Genomic DNA, 20,600 nt, shown 5'->3' with positions numbered 1-20,600 from the left:
AAAAAAGGGGTTAAATGTGTGTCCAAAAATACAAATATAAACTCAGCAAAATAAGAAACGTCCCTTTTTCAGGACCCAGTCTTTCAAAGATAATTAGTAAAAATCCAAATAACTTCACAGATCTTCATTGTAAAGGGTTTAAACACTGTTTTCAGTGCTTGTTCAGTGAACCATAAAAAAATGTATGAACCAGCACCTGTGGAACGGTCGTTAAGACACTAACAGCTTACAGACCTGTAGACAATTAAGGTCACAGTTATGAAAACTTAGGACACTAAAGAGGCCTTTCTACTGACTCTGAAAAACACCAAAAGAAAGATGCCCAGGGTTCCTGATTATCTGTGTGAACGTGCCTTAGGCATGCTGCAAGGAGGCATGAGGACTGCAGATGTGGCCAGGGCCATAAATTGCAATGTCCGTACTGTGAGACGCCCAAGACAGTGCTACAGGGAGATAGGACGGACAGCTGATCATCCTCGCAGTGGCAGACCACGTGTAACAACACCTGCACAGAATCGGTACATCCGAACATCACACCTGCGCGACAGGTACAGGATGGCAACAACAACTGCCCGAGTTACACCAGGAACACACAATCCTTCCATCAGTGCTCAGACTGTTCGCAATAGGCTGAGAGAGGCTGGACTGAGGGCTTGTAGGCCTATTGTAAGGCAGGTCCTCACCAGACATCACCGGCAACAACGTCGCCTATGAGCACAAACCCACCGTCGCTGGACCAGACAGGACTGTCAAAAAGTGCTCTTCACTGACAAGTCGCGGTTTTGTCTCACCAGGGGAGATGGTCGAATTAGCATTTATCGTCGAAGGAATGAGCGTTACACCGAGGCCTGTACTCTGGAGCGGGATCGATTTGGAGGTGGAGGGTCCGTCATGGTCTGGGGCGGTGTGTCACAGACTGAGCTTGTTGTCATTGCAGGCAATCTCAATGCTGTGCGTTACAGGAAAGACATCCTCCTCCCTCATGTGGTACCCTTCCTGCAGGCTCATCCTGACATGACCCTCCAGCATGACAATGCAACCAGCCATACTGCTCGTTCTGTGCCTGATTTTCTGCAAGACAGGAATGTCAGTGTTCTGCCATGGCCAGCGAAGAGCCCGGATCTCAATCCCATTGAGCACGTCTGGGATCTGTTGGATCGGAGGGTGAGGGCTAGGGCCATTTCCTACATAAATGTCCGGGAACTTGCAGGTGCTTTGGTGGAAAAGTGGGGTAACATCTCACAGCAAGAACTGGCAAATTTGGTGCAGTCCATGAGGAGGAGATGCACTGCAGTACTTAATGCAATTGGTGGCCACACCAGATACTGACTGTTACTTTTGATTATGTTCCCCCCTTTGTTCAGGGACACATTATTCAATTTCTGTTAGTCACATGTCTGTGGAACTTGTTCAGTTTATGTCTCAGTTGTTGAATCTTGTTATGTTCATACAAATATTTACACATGTTAAGTTTGCTGAAAATAAATGCAGTTAACAGTGAGAGGACGTTTCTTTTTTTGCTGAGTTTATTTCCTGAGCTTTCTTATATCTCCTAGATGTAGGACAGACACTTCAAAACCTTATTCCTTATGATATATATTTGTGACTGTATTTTTTGCCATTTATGAATGTGTTATTCAAAGCGTTTTTATAGTAGTAATGGCCAAATTCAGTATTTTACCAAATATTTTTTTATTTTTGGGGGAGACCTAAAGGGGTTCTAAAATTCAAAATCAAATAGCTGAATAAAACAATTCCATATGTTAGCTTAGTACCGCCCCCCCCCCCCCCCCCCCCCACACACCCATGCGTCAATCTAAGTGACATAATTTAAAAAAAGTCGCACCCAGAAGTAGTCCAAACTAAAAAGCATGTTCTATGTAGAATTTCCATTAAATTTGCTTTTAGGTCCAGGACAAGGCTTAATTCCTGTCTGGGAAACCGGACCTTAATAAGCAAGTACCTCAGATACCAGGGGTCAATGCCAAGTGCATTTGACTGCTTGGCCACATACAACAGGTGTACACTTTACAGTGTAATTCTTACTTACATTTCCAACAATGCAGAGTTAAAAAGTAAGACAAATATTTGCTGAATAAAAAAGGAAAGAGTAACAATAAAACAATAACGAGGATATATACAAGGAGTTTCAGTACCAAGACAATGTGCAGTAGTAAGTGGTAGTTGGGAGTTTGGCCCCTGTGATGTACTGGGCCTTATGCACTACCCTCTGTAGCGTCTTGCGGTCGGATGCCAAGCAGTTTCCATACCAAGCGGTGATGGAGCCAGTCAAGATGCTCTCAATGGTGCAGCTGTATAACGTTTTGAAGATCTGCTCCATTTTAATCACATCTGTTACAATTCCATGTTGCACTATCACAAATAATAATGAAGAAGGTATACACAAGGGCAAACAACAGCATCCCATATATGCTGCAAAAACACCAATATGTTATCATTCTAGTACACTGAACCAAAATATAAACGTAACATCTAAAGTGTTGGTCCGACGTTTCATGAACTGAAATAAAAGATCCAAGAAATGTTCCATATGCACAAAAAGCTTATTTCTCTCAAATTTGGTGCACACATTTCTCCTTTGCCAAGATAATCCATCCACCTGACAGTAAAAGACCACTCTAAAGACCACTCTAAAATGTGCAGTTTTGTCACACAACACAATGCCATAGATGTCTCAAGTTTTGAGGAAGTATGCAATTGGCATGCTGACTGCAGGAATGTCCACCAGAGCTGTTGCCAGAGAATTGAATGTTCATTTCTCTACCATATGCCACCTCCAACGTTGTTTTAGAAAATTTGGCAGTAAGTCCAACCGGCCTCCAAACCACGTGTAACTACGGCAGCCCAGGACCTGCACATCAGGCTTCTTCACCTGCGGGATCGACTGAGACCAGCTACCCGGACAGCTGATGAAACTGTTGGTTTGCACAACCAAAGAATTTCTGCACAAACTGTCAGAAACCGTCTCAGGGAAGCTCATCTGCATGCTTGTCGTCCTCGACCTATCATCCTTGACCTGACTGCAGTTCGACGTCGTAACCGACTTCAGTGGGCAAATGCTCACCTTCGATGGCCACTGGCACACTGGAGAAGTGTGCTAGTCATGGATGAATCCTGGTTTCAACTGTACCGGGCAGATGGCAGACAGCGTGTATGGCGTCGTGTGGGCGAATGGTTTGCTGATGTCAACGTTGTGAACAGGGCAGGCATAAACTACGGACAACGAACACAATTGCATTTTATCGATGGCAATTTGAATGCACAGAGATACCGTGTCGAGATCCTGAGGCCCATTGTCGTGCCATTCATCCGCCGCCTCATGTTTCAGCATGATAATGCACGGCCCCATGTCGTAAGGATCTTTACACAATTCCTGGAAGCTGAAAATTGCTCAGTTTTTCCATGGCCTGCATACTCACCAGACATGTCAGCCATTGAACATGTTTGGGATGGTCTGGATCGAAGTGTATGACAGCGTGTTCCAGTTCCCGCCAATATCCAGCAACTTCGCACAGGCATTGAAGAAGAGTGGGACAGCATTCCACAGGCCACAATCAACAGCCTGATCAACTCTATGCGAAGGAGATGTGTCGCGCTGCATGAGGCAAATGGCGGTCACACTAGATAGGGACTGGTTCTGATTCAAACCCCTACCTTTTTTACAAAAGGTATCTGTGACCAACAGATGCATATCTGTATTCCCAGTCATGTGAAATCCATAGAATAGGGCCTAATGCGTTTATTTCAACTGATTGATTTCCTTATATGAACTGTAACTCAGTAACTTATATTTTTGGTCTTGCACTCACTACCTGGTTATATTTTGAGAAAATCATCACAAAAATACAAAACAAGTCTTGTGAATGTTACAAAAACCTTGGTCTGGTATCATATTTACTTATCATGGTATTCATTCATTTAAATTGTGTAGGTGAAGTAGAATTTCGATAGCATCCACTTCAATTTAAAACTTGCAGAAGACAGTTCACAGAATTATCAATTTTAAAAAATTTAGGCAATTTATTAATTACAAAATTTGGCCAACATTAGATACTGCAGTTTATCCAGAGATTCTTAACTTTTCCTTAATTCAGCAGTCTCGTCCAGATCATCATCTTATTGGTAGTTATTTATGATAGCCACATTAACAGCTAATTGGTATGCATTTTTTTTTGGGGGGGGGGGGGGTAAATACAGGCGAATATATTGATAAAAGTCACCTTGTCTTGGAGAGATTTACACTGTTGTCAAAACGTCAGGCCAGTGTAAGCTTACACAAAACACAGGCATTATTTTAAGTGTTTCTAAAATCCCATATGGGAAAAATAAATTGTGAAAAAATTATTGGAACAATTTCCTTGTTTGAATGCTTGGTTTTTGGGTTATTATGACTCATACTGTGGTAGTCTATAGACCACGCTTATCCCTGTGTTCTCCTAGGACCAATTTTGACCTTCCTCAGATCATATGACCAAAGACGGTGGCTAAATTAAGATCGTTAACTCAGGTGGTAAACCATTTGAAAAAAAGGGGGTGGCTCTCCATACACTCCAATGCGATAGTAGCAGGGTCTGGACTTCCGTTAAAATAGAAACAATGAGGAAGTGGGATGTCTCGCTTCCTCTTCCGTGTTTGATATGACCTTTTAAAAAAGATCTGTAGCGCACACTCCACAACAGCAGGTGGCGTTGAATATCAAGGATTAGAGACGGCACCTGTCGTCTGACGTAGAATAAAAAAATGCGTATTGCGTAAAAACTGTCCACGGCCGGGAAAGCTCGTCGTTGAATACTGTAGCTATCACTACGATGTCCTGCATGTATCTGTCTTTACAAGCAATCGAATTATCAACCTTCTCATGTAACAAGCTGCTTACCTGAAACCTCATTTTTGGATAGAGTGATAGTAGAAGTCTCATTTCAGTATGAATGAGCCAGAGGGACTGCGGTTCAGGAGGCTGAACAGACCACAGATTATCACAGACGAATTACAGGAACCCCAATACAAGGGCACCAGGTAAACTAGCATATTCTAAATAATACAGTATTCATATTATCATCAGATACTGCTTTCCTTGCTATGTAGTATGTATTGCACTTGCTAGCTGATGACAGATGCAGAGGTAAACACAATCCACATCTAGGTCAGTTTTCCACTCACTGACAGGTAACAGTGGATGAATTACTTTGCATTATGCGTGCATGGCATGAACCAAACCAGTCAGTGGAGAGAGCATTGGCTAGCATGCGCTGGTGACGGTAAGGCTTATTCAGGTTTGTTATAGATGCATTCTCTCTGAAAGAAAATATATGCATTTGCATTCAGTGTGTATGTTTGTGTACTGCATCATCCACTGTTGACCTGAACTGACCTCATGGATCTCTTCAAACACCCAATAACATATTGATATTATTAAAACTACAGTTTGAGATCTGGGAATCTGTTCAAAATACCCATTGATTCTTGAAGAATGTAATTTAGGCCTATGCTTCAGGAGCTTAACACAGCAATTAAACCTGTATTTAACCAACAACATACAGGTTATAAGCCTACTCCATTGTTTACAAACAACAAGAACATAAACTATGTAGAGTACTAGTCAAAAGTTTGGACACACCTACTCATTCCAGGGTTTTTCTTTATTTTTGCTATTTTCTACATTGTAGAATAACAGTGAAGACATCAAAACTATTAAATAACACATGAAATCATGTAGTAACAAAAAAGTGTTAAACAAATCCAAATGTATTTTATATTTGAGATTCTTCAAAGTAGCCACCCTTTGCATTGATGACAGCTTTGCACACTCTTGGCATTCTTTCAGCCAGCTTCATGAGGTAGTAACCTGGAATGCATTTAAATTACCAGGTGTGCCTTGTTAATTTGTGGAATTTCTTTGCATTTGAACCAATCAGTTGTATTTTGACAAGGTAGGGGTGGTATACAGAAGATAGCCCTATTTGGTAAAAGACCAAGTCCATATTATGGCAAGAACAGCTCAAATAAGCAAAGAGAAACGACAGTCCATCATTACTTTAAGACATGAAGGTCAGTCAATCCGGAAAATAAAATAACTTTTACAATTTCTTTAAGTGCCGTCGCAAAAACCATCAAGCGCTATGATGAAACTGGCTCTCATGAGGACCACCACAGGAAAGGAAGACCCAGAGGTACCTCTGCTGCAGAGGATAAGTTCATTAGAGTTACTAGCCTCAGAAATTGCAGTCCAAATAAATGCTTCAGAGTTCAAGTAACAGACACAGCTCAACATTTAGAGGAGACTGCGTGAATCAGGCTTTCATGGTCAAATTGCTGCAAAGAAACACCTACTTAAGGGCACCAATAAGGAGAAGAGACTTGCTTGGGCCAAGAAACACGAGCAATGGACATTAGACCAGTGGAAATCTGTCCTTTGGTCTGATGAGTCCAAATTTGAGATTTTTGGTTCCAAACGCTGTGTCTTTGTGAGACGCAGAGTAGGTGAACAGATGATCTCCGCATGTGGGTTCCCACCGTGAAGCATGGAGGAGGAGGTGTGATGGTGTGGGGCTGCTTTTCTGGTGACACTGTCAGTGATTTATTTAGAATTCAAGGCACACTTAACCAGCATTGCTACCACAGCATTCTGCAGCGATACGCCATCCCATCTGGGATGTGCTTATTAGTGTGACTATCATTTGTTTTTCAACGGGACAATGACTCAAAACACACCTCCAGGCTGTGTAAGGGATATTTGACCAAGATGGAGAGTGCTGCATCAGATGACCTGGCCTCCACAATCAACCGACCTCAACCCAATTGAGATGGTTTGGGATGAGTTGGACCGCATAGTGAAGGAAAAGCAGCCAACAAGTGCTCAGCATATGTGGGAACTCCTTCAAGATAGTTGGAAAAGCATTCCAAGTGAAGCTGGTTGAGAGAATGCCAAGTGTGCAAAGCTGGCATCAAGGCAAAGGGTGGCTACTTTTGAAGAATATAAAATGTTTAGATTTGTTTAACACTTTATTTTGGTTAATACATGATTCCATATGTGTTATGTCATTGTTTTGATGTCTTCACTATCATTCTACAATTTCGAAAATAGTAAAAAAAATAAAGAAAACCATTGAATGAGTAGGTGTGCCCAAACTTGACTGGTACTGTAAAGCTTCCTAATATTTATCATGTGGATGTCAGTCCTTGCATCTAGAGTTCTCTATGAATTTGAGAGGGTACATTTCCTCAGCCTCATCCCTCAGCTCTATAGAAAAGTGTCGGGCGGCATTAATTGATCTATGTTTTGTTTTTCCCAGTACCTACAGTGGAAAGGTATTCCGTGTGACCCTGGTGACCCTGGGAGGATGCCTGATCCTTCCATTGCTTGTAGTCTTTTTCCTGCTCGAGTCTCCTATTCACCCTGAGCTGCTCAGGTGAGATGTCAAGAATTTAAATCCTTCTCTTTTTTTTCTCCTGGTCTTTAGAATCATGTTAACTCGTAATAGCTCAGAAATGTATTGACTTCAAGGAATGTTTACACTAATCAGCTTTACTGCAAAATACTTTAGTCCGTCTGCATAGTCAACATTTCTGCTTACTTTTCAACTCTTAGTTTTGTGAAATAGTTTTGTGGAAACTGTTCTGTACATTTCTACCACAAGTCCCTCTCACAGATGTTACGCCACTGAATGACTAGGCGTATACTACTTGTATAATATACATTATGTAGCAGTATATAATGTTAGTATGTAGAATGGTTTCAATCATCCCTAAGCAATAGAATTCATCATGTAGGCCTAATGTTCTGATGCAAATATAAAATGCTTAGCCAAACAAGATTGATAAGGCACTGCTCATAGTCTGAATGCACGGGTGCGATTTCCTTTTAGGCGCCTCCAGTCAGTTCAGAATCACTCTTGTCCACTCCACTGCCACAACCCTGATCTCTCCACAACTGCATAGCTGTATTTCTCCATACTGCGTTCTCTACTAATGCTATTAGATTGAGTGATTTGCTGCCCCAACTTGCACAGTGGCTGATCTCATTTGTAACCAGTGTCTGCCCCTCAGAACAAATAGCATGCGACTCCCTGTCCTCATTAGAATGAATTTCTAAATTCTGCATCCACAGTTAATGATCCATTCTGACGGCTTGGGGCCAAGGATTTCCTCTCTCCCTTTTCTCCACAGAACTAGGCTTCAGGGTACAGGCTAGTCTAGGGCAAGGGTGTTGATCAGTGATTCATACTGATTCTGTTTCCTAATTTGTTTTCTCTTGTTTTTGTTTTTTTTAGCCTCAATGAGCCTCCCCTTATGTCTGGGTGTTACGAGCCCAACTTTAAGCTGAGGGAGGCACAGCGGCTGTTTGAGGACCAGCTTGTTGGCCCAGAGTCCATTGCCAACTTCGGAGGTCAGTATGGGAGTAAAGCATTCCAGCTGGAGTCTCGCCACATGACAATGTCCTTCACCCAGTTTGTTTGGGCTTGTGTAATGTATGGTGTGGCCACAGTAATATCAGCTGATATTTCAAGGTGATAGGGTAATGCAGTCTGGATTGCAGACACGCTGTTGACCAATAATAGCAGATGTTTAGGTTTTCCAAATGAGCTATGATAAGCGTGGTCTTATCACTGGCCACTTTAATAATGGAACACTAGTCACTTTAATAATGTTTATATATTTGGCATTACTCATCTTATATGTATATACTGTATTCTATACTACTGTATCTTAGTCTATGCCACTCTGACATTGCTGGTCCATATATTTATATATTCTTAATTCCATTCCTTTACTTAGATTTGTGTATATTGTTAGATATTACTTGTTAGATATTACTGCACTGTTGGAGCTAGAAACATAAGCATTTCGCTACACCTTGATTTCTTAGTGACAGATGGATATTTGAGATGACACATATTTTCACACATGACATGACTTGTGTTCCTCTGCAACTGTTTTGCTTTTCTGAGGTCATAATGGTGAACCGTGTCCAACATATTGCCCAGGCATTTTTTCAGTTTGTAAATGCTAATTGTTATTGTCTATCTCCTTCTCTAGATGTGATTTACACAGGTACGGCTGACGGGAAGATAGTGAAGATTGAAGGCAAGAGCATCACTGTTATAGCCAGACTTGGCAAGCCACCGTGTGGTAAGTGAGCAAGGACTAGAGCTGTGATTGATTCCTCACTCATTGCGTTAGACCTGATTTCACAAGCTTCAATTTCACAATGTTGTCTCAACATGACATGATTTAGACAGAAATGACACAACAGTTCAATCATAAGCAACTCTTAGCAGTTGCATTTCACTCATGCCTTTTATGGATTGTTTTTATACTTGCACAACAAGGATGGCTTAATGCACTACAGGCCTTGCAGTGTGGCTCAAAACTGAAATGACATGTCAAAGAAAGGCCGAGCTCGAACTCTAGTATTTGCTCATATTAATCAGATTAGCCTGTTCAAAATGATTGAAATAATAAATAGCACCCAATAAATAAGGAATTACTTCAGATACCTCATATCCACTGGGATTGTGTGGTATGTTTTAGATGGATCCCGTGAGCAGGAGCCTAGCTGTGGACGACCCCTGGGTATCAGAGTGGGTCCTAACGGCACCCTGTTTGTAGCTGATGCCTATCTGGGGCTGTTCGAGGTCAACCCTGTCACAGGTCAGCAGCACACACAGCCAAGGGCAAGCTTCTACATAGCAATGGCTTTATTTCCTTTATAGGATAGATTTTCACATCAGTAATGTGACATAGACCGGTTCATTTTTTTTTGCGAGGAATTCCCCAACAATTTTCACCTTTTACTCAGTATAATCAATTTTGTTGCATATAATATCTTCCAAATAAAAGTGTGGTATTATGCAAGACATTTTAGTGATGTAACTCTCACTCCTTGACTCATCGTAAAGGTGAGGTGACCAACCTGGTGTCGGCTGGGCAGATGGTTGGGGGCCGGAGGCTCTCCTTCGTCAATGACCTGGATGTAACACAGGATGGGAGGAAAGTGTACTTCACAGACTCTAGCAGCAGGTGGCAGCGCAGAGACTACCTTAATCTCATCATGGAGGCCACAGCAGATGGACGGTAACTGTTACCACAAACCTTAGGGAGAGCTTTGAGCACATTCTAATAGCAAGGTCTTGTCTCCCTTTGTAAAGAGTTTCTATTGATAGTTAATATAGATTTTAGATCAGTATAGGGCCTTAAAAGCATGCGTGTTCATACATGATGTGGGTACCTTTCATTTTGAAGAAAAGGAACAGTTTATAATGACAACAACCTGAAGTCTGAGAAAAGCTGTCCATATGTAACCCTTTGTCTGTCTTTCAGTGTGTTAGAGTACGACACAGAGACCAAGGAGGTAACCGTGTTGATGGAGAACCTTCGCTTTGCCAACGGGATCCAGCTTTTCCCTGATGAGGAGTCTGTGCTGGTGACTGAGACTACCATGGCTAGGATTCGCAGGTGCTGTAGTTGATCCTCCTGAGCAACACGACCAGCCTTATTTAACTAATTCACTGAGTGAAGAGGTCGGCCCCCCCCCCCCCCCCCCTGCGTATCTCTCTCTCTTCCTCCTTTGGAACGATCTCATGTTTCGTCAGATGCTAAGTTGTTGTGGTGGCCACTTTTTGAACGTGCTCAAAGTGCGCCCACAGGGTTTTTATTCTCCTCTGGTTTTCATTATTTTCCTTCCACTGTAACAAGATTTCATGGGTTTATTTCGCCTTTGTAATATCACACTTTTTAAAACCTGCAAGGAACACAGTCAATTCTCCCAAGCCTCACCTGGATAAATGATGCAAGCAGACTGTTGCCTCGGTAACAGAGCCCCTTCACCAAGCTGCCTGAGTAGAAAGACAAAATTAACTTGTCCTTTCTCTAGTAGTAATACTAGTGTGGGTAGAGGAGGGAGGCAGCTCTTCCTGCTGAATTTGTTTTGGGGGTGAGGGGGAATGAGTGTGAGGGAGGTGTTAATTCTTTGTTCATTTCAGCCTGTATGGTAATACAGACTGTTTGGGGACGTTTTCTATTTGCTGACTGTGCAGAATGGAAATCAGTAAATTGATTCCTTGAAAAACGGGGCATTATTTTGTATTTATTTTAAATGTTGTTTTTGGTTTTCCCAGCAAGTAGATTCTTTCCTCCCTCCCATAACTAGTTTATAATAGTTATAAGTCATACATTTTCCTTTTGCTTTATCAATGCAGACAGTTTGCTGAGACAAATACCCTGGTGCTGCTGAAAACTCTGAATCTGGGTGGTCTTTCCAAAACAGACTTCAAAGTATTATGAAGACTGTTCGTAAAATATATATTTTTTTGTCAAATGTTTTGAATTGTTTCCCATAATACCTCTGTATGTCACACATACCGTAAGCATGAGGCAATGGACTTTCTTTCCCTCATCTCCTGAATTTCCATTCAATTGACTGTGTGTCTGTGTCCCTCCTAGGGTTCATGTGTCAGGTCTAAATAAAGGAGGAATGGACACGTTTATTGACAACCTGCCTGGTTTCCCTGACAACATCCGTCGCAGCTCTTCTGGAGGGTACTGGGTGGCCATGTCAGCGGTGCGGCCCAACCCTGGCTTCTCCATGCTGGACTTCCTGTCCCAGAAGCCCTGGATCAAGAAGCTCATCTTTAAGGTAGATGATATGACAAGACTTGATGTCATATGCCGTTATATTATATAAAACCAATAGCTTTGTCCATTTACATGGAAGTTTTAAAAAATACTACAGGGAGAACAATTTGCATGTCCAATTTACTGTGACTGAGTCTGGTCTTCATTGCTGTTAGTCTGATTGTTCTGTGTTTTTACATACAAGGGTTTACAGTGCCCTGCAAAAGTATTCATCCCCCTTGGCGTTTTTCCTACTTTGTTGCATTACAGCCTGTAATTTAAATATATTTTTATTTGGATTTCATGTAATGGACATACACAATAGTCCAAATTTGTGAAGTGAAATGAAAAAAAATTACGTTTGAAAAATGCAAAAAAATTCAAAACAGAAAAGTGGTGCGTGCATATGTATTCACCTCCTTTGCTATGAAGCCCCTAAATAAGATCTGGTGCAACCAATTACCTTCAGATATGACATAATTAGTTAGATTGCACACAGGTGGACTTTAAGTGTCACATGATCTGTCACATGATCTCAGTGTATATATACACCTGTTCTGAAAGGCCCCAGAGTCTGCAACCCCATTAGGCAAGGGGCACCACCAAGCAAGCGACACCATGAAGACCAAGGAGCTCTTCAAAAAGGTCAGGGGAAAAGTTCTGGAGAAGTACAGATCAGGGTTGGGTTATATAATTTTTTTAAATCCGAAACTTTGAACATCCCACAGAGCACCATTTAAATCCATTATTAAAAAATGGAAAGAATATGGCACCACAACAAACCTGCCAAAAGCGGGCCGCCCACCGAAACTCACGTACCAGGCAAGGAAGGCATTAATCAGAGAGGCAACAAAGAGACCAAAGATAACCCTGAAGGAGCTGCAAAGCTTCAAAGCAGAGATTGGAGTATCTGTCCATAGGACTACTTTAAGCTGTACACTCCACAGAGCTTGGCTTTATGGAAGTGGCCAGAAAAAAGCCATTGCTTAAAGAAAAAAATAAGCAAACATGTTTGGTGTTTGCCAAAAGACATGTGGGAAACTCCCCAAACATATGGAAGGTACTCTGGTCAGATGAGACTAAAATTGAGCTTTTTTTGACCATCAAGGAAAATGCTATGTCTGGCGCAAACCCAACACCTCTCATCACCCCGAGAACACCATCCCCAAAGTGAAGCGTGGTGGCAGCATCATGCTGTGGGGATGTTTTTCATCGGCAGGGACTAGGAAACTGGTCAGAATTTAAGGAATGATGGATGGCGCTAAATACAAGGAAATTCTTGATGGAAACCTGTTTGTCTTCCAGAGAACCCATCCAACTTGAAGGAGCTGGAGCAGTTTTGCCTTGAAGAATGGGCAAAAATCCCAGTGGCTAGGTGTGCCAAGCTTATAGAGACATACCCCAAGAGACTTTCAGCTGTAATTGCTGCAAAAGGTGGCTCTACAAAGTATTGACTTTGGGGGGGGTGAATAGTTCTACATGCTTAAGTTTTATTGTCTTTTTTAGTTTTTTTTGTCTTGTTTGTTTTACGATAAAAAATATTTTGCATCTTTAAAGTGGCATGTTGTGTAAATTAAATGATATAAACCCCCCAAAAATGTATTTTTTTTGTAAATGCCATGGGGGGGTGAATACTTTCGCAAGCCACTATAGAATCTTGCCAGCTGGAAACCTGCCTAACAAATATTGACGGGATACACACACCTCATTCATTGTGACCATGAGACCAGTTTGTTAGACTGTTTCTTTATGCGTGATGTCGTCTACTTCAGTCGTGTTTTGGTGCTATGACTTATCCCTCCCTCCTTTCTTCCTCCCTCCCTCTCCCTGCAGCTCTTCAGCCAAGACATGCTGATGAAGTTTGTGCCTCGCTACAGCCTGGTGATAGAGCTGCAGGAGAGCGGGACGTGCGTGCGTAGCTTCCATGACCCCCACGGTATGGTGGCGGCCTACGTCAGTGAGGCACACGAGCACGACGGCCACCTCTACTTAGGCTCTTTCCGCTCCCCTTACCTCTGCAAGCTGGATCTCAGCAAGGTGTGAGCTGGGAGCTGAGCACAACCACTTTCTCAGACGAAACCTATATATGAGACTGCTGTCTACCTACCTAACACCTCACTACCTAGTCTGTTTTCCAATAACAGCAAATACATCAGAATTGAAAAGAATGGCTTAATGCTTGATGTGCTGCATTTGCATTGCTTTTCACCAGCTTCAGGAAAAATGGACTAGTCTTCATTAAGTATCTGCACTATTAAGGCACATTTGACTGGGATGCATATCCATCCTTTCTAGTCTTATCAGCCTACAATTAACTATTAACCCTTTAATTTCTGTTGACAGTGCATCTCAGTAGTTTTTTATTTAGGAATGTTTTTTATTTAACCAAACAGTCTTTGGGCCAAATAGTTTGCCCAAAAATCCCCATGTTGTAAGTACACTGTTTTTCAGGTCTGTGTTTTGGGTTGTTGAAATGTGCCAAATTTGTTCTTATTTTTGTTTGTTTAAACCATTCAGTATCTCAACTTTTAATTTAATTTTTGCACTAAGCTCTCATCTCACCCTTAAATATAACTGACAATGTTATTATTGTACTTGGGAGAATTTCAAAGTCTTAATTTTATCAGTTGAAATACACACCGAATCAGTATTATTTTAGGAGTGCCACTTTGAACTGATTTATTTTGTTGTGTATATTTAGAAATCAAAGATCTTGTTCATCATAATAAAGGTGATGCAAAAAGAATCCAAAATAAGTATGAATCATTTCCTCTCGTTTTGATACATTTCATCTGCTTTTGCATATTGCACTGTCAACTACCTTACGTAATGTAAATGTTTTGCTCGTTGTTGAATGCTGCTGGCCTTCAGCTGAGTTTCCTTTGAATTAAAACAGTAATGTTTTAAAACTGGCTTTTGTCTAATATGAAAAACAGGGTGACACATTTCTACAGTTTGTTTAGCTACTTACCAGTGTTTACATACTACTGCCATAAAGATTAGCCTGCTACTGACCGACTACATGTCTTAAATGAGAGAAACCAGTGTCGGTGTACAGCAATGTACAGTAGACATCTACATGAGAGCAGATCGAAACCCTACCCTGCCTCAGAGCCAGTGAAGCTCATTAAAAGAGGGTGCTCAGAGCGCTGCGTCAAAGAGGGTGCCGGGAGCTCTGCGAGGAAAGTGTTGACCCCAAGAGCCGCCCGCTGCTACAGTTGTCAGCCTCTTCTGCTCTCTACTCCCTCCTCAAGATCAGATGCTGATGCTGCTGCACTGGTTTCATAAGAGCCTTTGAATAATTAAGGTGTATCACAGACTATTAGACCCAAGGTCAGGGTTCAGGTCACTGAGTGCTGAGGGAGAATGATAACCCTAGCTGTTTAACAGGCCCGGTGGAGCAAGCCTTCAGATGGACTCTGTAGAAGGTTTATGTTTACATGGGCTTAATATAATCGTGCTTGGTTGTCAAGTCCTTATTCACAAGGTTCCGTTTTTTTTTATCAGAGCTTGTTGATTAGAGTCTGTGCAGACCCTACCTCAGGCCAAAATGTGATTATTTATAATTCGGTATACAATTTGCAAGGGTCAAAGCAGTTTACCATTTTATTATAGGATAAAATACAAGGTTAGGTGCCTTTCGGTTGTTGTAGCTGTGTAAGTTAGACTTGAAAGGCCTGAAAATCATATTGCTACTCAAGACATGGAAATTGCCATTGTTTGACTATACGTTAAAGGAGTAGTTCACTATTTTACAACTTGATGTTAGATGGTTCCTCACCCAGAAAGTAGTCTATGGGCCAAGATAAACTGTAATCCATGGTTCCATTTTCTTTAAACAGCCACTACAAACTTCAGCTAACCTTAACCAACCCCAAGCTAACAATCAATGAAAATGATGGAAGTTTTTTAATGTCCAAATTCAAATCAACTCCACATTTGTTCTGATGTTACTTAAAGGTGATTTGGCCATTTCAACAACAAAAAAACATGCTCACATGACCCCATCACTTCCATTGGTTAATATCTTGTAGTGGATAAACTTATCTGAAGTTCGTAGTGGCTGTTTAAAGAAAACTGATCCATGGATGACAGTTTCTCCTGGCCCGTAGACTACTTTCAGGGTGAGGAACCATCTAACATCAAGTTGTAAAATAGTGAACTATTTTAATATACTCAGTTATATGACCATGTTAAGAAGGAAACGGCTTAGTGATTTCCTCAGAATATTGAAATGAGGAAGGATTGGGTTTCATGAAGAAGTGGAAGGTCGGTCAGATGGACTGCAAACAAAATAGATAGTCTTCATGAAGTGGAGCCAAGGCATAGTCCAAACCTCAAAGTCACAGTGGAATGTCTGAAAGACAAACATGCCCTCTATTAAAAATAATAATCCACAATGTTATGACATTTAGCCATGATCCATTCCACTTGTCAGCCAAAATGAGTGCTGGTCTTTACCCAATTGCTATACATACAACTTTGACATACTATATCATATTTAAATTCAATCCACACTGCTGTTCTTCCAACTTTTGTTAATTCTGCACTAAAAACAATGTGTACTGTACAATACCTGCTGTAACAAACCATCTGGTTGGAACTTGCAGTTGGCCAGGTCTGCGTCTTTGTGCCCCTTTTTGCGGCACACAGTCCGTGAGAGGTCTACTTCCAGAATGTATTTGAACCCCTTTACAAGCTGTAACAGAAAGCTATGTTGAACCGAAGACGTTTATGCCTCGCTGGTAAAACCAACTACAGTATATTGTGAACCATACCATATGCCACACATTTTATATATTCTCACTAACAGGTTTTTAGCCAAAGAAGTTCAGCATGAAGGTCAAAGTTGTTGTCTGCCCTCCATACCTGTCTTTCTGCTTTCTCGATTGCAGATGGCTTGAAGAGAAAAGCATCATTGGTCTGGTTGTTAAATGAGTAGGCCCCGTGAAGGACCGCCTTTAGGACCCCCTTGTTATCCGTGCTGATGTTATAGGGAGAGCCAGGCACAGACGTATACCTTTGGCAACTGACTGGAAACAAATAAAAGTGTCTACTCAACACCATTCACAAATGTTTGTTAAATTAGGGTAACAGCCTGTTTACAGTACTACAGGTTTTACACTCCTACAAACAGTAAATCATTTTTATATATATGACATTTTTGTATTTAAAGCTTTTAGATCACAACAAAATCACAACAAAATAAATATACAATTTCCCCCCTGCCCCACCCCCCAAAAAGTATAATAATTAGCCTGAAAAACAATACATAATAAACAAAAATATATTTTTTAAATAAGCAAAACATAAGTAAACAGGCCAACAATCAGCATATTGAAAGGCAATATAATTAGTAACATGAGACAGGTAATTGTTGATCCTAAGAACTAATACTAAAAAAGACTAATACTAATGAAAAAATAAAATAAACAAGGTATCCTTTGTTTGGTGTTGGCTTGGGCAGTGGTCATGTACTGTACCTGACATGTTATTGTTTTCATTTATGTAGGCCTACTTGTTTTTTGTTGGTTGTTACTCATCTACGTGGTGTTGGCATCCCTATCTACACTGCATTTTCACAGTCTTTGCGCGAGAAACACACACGCACGCACGCACGCACACACACACACACACACACACACACACTTACATGAGACTGTGTGCTACTACTGACAGTAAGAACTGAAGACAAGTGACACACAATATATTTTTCTCATACTGATAAATAGTTAGCCAACATGAGCAGAGAACTCCTCATAAACAAACTGAAGCCAAGCCATAAGGGCCTAACCCTAACACGATTACAGAAATCAAGCAGGATATAAATCCATTATATTGCATAGGAATGATCATTAACTGTCATGCATTGCTACTGATCAAAGAGGCAATTAATTATTTAAATGTTCTGTAATAACAGATATTGGTGTAGTTATGTTATGGTAAAGTAATCAGAAGTGTTAAACTGAAGAAGTTGACAAAATCCTCAGAAAACCAAGACAACCAATTGGCTTCACAAACATGACATGCAAAACCTCCAACTTCAATTGAACACACACAATGTCATCCTGTTAATTAAAAGAGCTTACCAATTGAGCACAGGCACAAGCCAGAGAAGAGGAGAAGCATGTTGCCAATACCTGTTGGAGCTTTCTCAACACTGTTCTGTTTATTTTACTTCCTGTAAGGCAACACTTTCACCACACATTGCAGCCTAGCAAAACGTACCGTGGCCCCCCTCCCACAGGACATGATCTCAACCAATTATAACTAGCAGGTACAGTCAATAGTGAAAACTGAAGAGATAGTTTGATTCTTTCATTATCTTTTGATTGACATTCTTTAATCTTTTTGCAACAGAACATTATTTTAATGAATTGTGCTTACTTGGAAAGGTGGTGCATACAGTAAGTACATAAGAGAAGAAACCCACTAGGCACAGATGTCAATTCAACGTCTATTCCAAGTTGGTTCAACAGAATTTCATTGAAATGACGTGGAAACAACGTTGATGATTCAACCCTTGTATACCCAGTGGGAAAGCACCACGAGCAATTTTGAATTGGCTTTAAACTGGTTTAAAGCTGCCTTTCAACAGAGTCCTGTGTGATAGCATCATTATGAAGACAGCAGAAGACAGCAGAAAGGCAGAGCCTGGGTTGACATCACTTCCTGTGTTAGTTGAACTGAAAGCCACAGAAGTACTACCAACAGTCCAATCGGAGACTTTCATCTGAAATGACCCAGCTAGCACATAACGTTCTGAAAATCATATGTTTCTAGAGTTTTGTAAGAGTGGGATTGTCCTATGGCGATTTTGCATACAACCTTCCCACAACTTTCTGGGAATGGTGCAGAATAGTTGCTTGTCTTTGGAGCATTCTTCACAAATTTAAGGAACTTGACAAAATAAACCTTATTTTCTTGGTATTTCATTACTTTAACAAAACGTTTCCTAAGAGTTCAAACATGGTTATGTTTAATTTAATTTTGGTAATGTTCTACTCCGGGATGCTGGCCTTCTAGGCAGAGTTGCAAAGAAAAAGCCATATCTCAGACTGGCCAATAAAAACAAAAGATTAAGATGGGCAAAAGAACACAGACACAGGACAGAGGAACTCTGCCTAGAAGGCCAGCATCCTGGAGTCGGCTCTTCACTGTTGACGTTGAGACTGGTGTTTTGCGCGTACTATTTAATAAAGCTGCCAGTTGAGGACTTGTGAGGTGTCTGTTTCTCTAACGAGTCACTGTAATGTACTTGTCCTCTTGCTCAGTTGTGCACCGTGACCTCCCACTCCTCTTTCTATTCTGGTTAGAGCCAGTTTGCGCTGTTCTGTGAAGGGAGTAGTACACAGCGTTGTATGAGATCTTCAGTTTCTTGGCAATTTCTCACATGCAATAGTCTTCATTTCTCAGAACAAGAATAGACTGACGAGTTTCAGAAGAAAGATCTTTGTTTCTGGCCATTTTGAGCCTGTAATCGAACCCACAAATGCTGATGCTCCAGATACTCAACTTGTCTAAAGAAGGCCAGTTTTATTTCTTCTTTAATGAGCACAACAGTTTTCAGCTATGCTAACATAATTGCAAAAGGGTTTTCTAATGATCAATTAGGCTTTTAAAATGATAAACTTGGATCAGCTAACACAACGTGCCATTGGAATACAGGAGTGATGGGTTGCTGATAATGGGCCTCTGCACGCCTATGTAGATATTCCATAAGAAATCTACGGTTTCCAGATACAATAGTCATTTACAACATTAACAATGTCTACACTGTATTTATGATCAATTTTATGGACCAAAAATGTGCTTTTCTTTAAAAAACAAGGACATTTCTAAGTGACCCCAATATTTGAACGGTAGTGTATGTACATTTCTAAAAACCTGTCTTTGCTTTGTCATTATGGGGTATTGTGTGTAGATTGATGAAGGGAAAAAACGATTTAATCAATTTTAGAACAAGGCTGCAACTTAACAAGATGTAGAAAATGTCAAGGAGTCTAAATACTTTCCAAATGTACATCATTTGTAGTACAAATGTCCACCAGCAGGTGGTATATGTAGCTTGCTTTTCCAGGAGCTTTGTCTGAGCTTTAACACTTTGACGATTACACTGAGTGGGGGAATCAGGGTAGGCCATGTCAGAGTGACTTAAATTTTGATATTTTTGTAAACTATACCCTGTAGATAAATCTTTGCATGGAAACGGAACATTTTCTGTCTTCAGGATTACAGTCCTGTTTTGAGTGACCAAGCTGCACTCCTCAAAATGTCTGATTACTTTTTTTTTTTTTTTTATTTGATATTTATTAGGCTATTTCCACAGGCTTGTCTATAAAGTGCACTGCACTTCCAGTATGTAGAAGTAAAATCAAGTTCATTCTAACACTAATACTCAACTCATAATACTTTCAGTCAACTGGTGATCTGGTCCCATACATTGGATATAGCCAGAAGTGGGAACCCCTACACATTTTGTTATGTCTGGCATATTTGGTCTTCATTGCCTGTATCATCATTGTCTCTTCATTCCCTGTCACATCGCTTGACCATGAATTGCATTCTGTTTTTGACAACTTAGTCATTGTGCGGCAAAATAATCAGCTCTCTAGACGTTCTACTGCAGAGAAGAGAGATGCTGATGCACTCGAGTTGAACCTCTGTCATCAAAGTCCCTCCCCGTCTGTTGTTGCTCACACACTTGACAGAGAACTTCGTCTTGTTTTTCACAGCTGCCCCCTTCAGGGAAAATCCAGATTTTCACTCTTCATGTTAGAAGAAATTGGTCTAAATTCACCGTGCTACTGTACAACACTCCATTTCTCCTACGCTTCAGTGGCTTTGGATGTCAAACATTACTTTAAGCCTTGTTCACACTGCTTGCCTTAATGCTAAAATCAGTTTCGGAATACTGACTGTCCAAACAGCAAGTTACAAGGAGGGTTGTCAGGTCTAGTTAAAAT

At 40.9% G+C, this 20,600-nt stretch overlaps 2 protein-coding genes across 2 annotated transcripts; one reads left to right on the top strand and one right to left on the bottom strand.

The window, feature by feature from the left end:
* Positions 1-4,745: 4,745 nt before the first annotated feature.
* On the top strand, positions 4,746-14,543 carry apmap (adipocyte plasma membrane associated protein). The gene is made up of 9 exons (XM_055902110.1): positions 4,746-5,037; positions 7,314-7,430; positions 8,292-8,407; positions 9,058-9,150; positions 9,553-9,672; positions 9,921-10,095; positions 10,342-10,476; positions 11,464-11,656; positions 13,468-14,543. The coding sequence occupies exons 1-9, from the start codon at positions 4,946-4,948 to the stop codon at positions 13,675-13,677; spliced, it is 1,251 nt and encodes a 416-aa protein (XP_055758085.1). The 5' UTR covers positions 4,746-4,945; the 3' UTR covers positions 13,678-14,543.
* Positions 14,544-15,227: 684 nt separating this feature from the next.
* LOC129835946 (cystatin-F-like) lies at positions 15,228-17,829 on the bottom strand. The gene is made up of 4 exons (XM_055901640.1): positions 17,724-17,829; positions 16,504-16,667; positions 16,211-16,333; positions 15,228-15,991 (listed from the first exon to the last, which is right to left on the bottom strand). The coding sequence occupies exons 1-4, from the start codon at positions 17,761-17,763 to the stop codon at positions 15,887-15,889; spliced, it is 432 nt and encodes a 143-aa protein (XP_055757615.1). The 5' UTR covers positions 17,764-17,829; the 3' UTR covers positions 15,228-15,886.
* Between the last annotated feature and the right edge of the window lie 2,771 nt (positions 17,830-20,600).

The sequence above is a fragment of the Salvelinus fontinalis genome, chromosome 37 (assembly GCF_029448725.1).
Source record: "Salvelinus fontinalis isolate EN_2023a chromosome 37, ASM2944872v1, whole genome shotgun sequence".
NCBI lineage: Eukaryota > Metazoa > Chordata > Actinopteri > Salmoniformes > Salmonidae > Salvelinus > Salvelinus fontinalis.
The sequence above is the reverse complement of the archived record's forward strand: the minus strand, read 5'-3'. Positions and strand labels throughout refer to the sequence as shown.

Excerpts from the sequence above, each read along its gene's own strand:
- apmap (XM_055902110.1), top strand. The coding sequence starts at position 4,946 with ATGAATGAGCCAGAGGGACTGCGGTTCAGGAGGCTGAACAGACCACAG. Across the intron at positions 8,408-9,057 it reads GTCCATTGCCAACTTCGGAG|ATGTGATTTACACAGGTACG; the intron begins GTCAGTATGGGA and ends CTCCTTCTCTAG. Across the intron at positions 10,096-10,341 it reads GAGGCCACAGCAGATGGACG|TGTGTTAGAGTACGACACAG; the intron begins GTAACTGTTACC and ends TCTGTCTTTCAG.
- LOC129835946 (XM_055901640.1), bottom strand. The coding sequence starts at position 17,763 with ATGCTTCTCCTCTTCTCTGGCTTGTGCCTGTGCTCAATTG. Across the intron at positions 16,668-17,723 it reads CTTGTGCCTGTGCTCAATTG|TCAGTTGCCAAAGGTATACG; the intron begins GTAAGCTCTTTT and ends ATTTGTTTCCAG. Across the intron at positions 15,992-16,210 it reads CAGATGGTTTGTTACAGCAG|ACATTCCACTGTGACTTTGA; the intron begins GTATTGTACAGT and ends TTTGTCTTTCAG.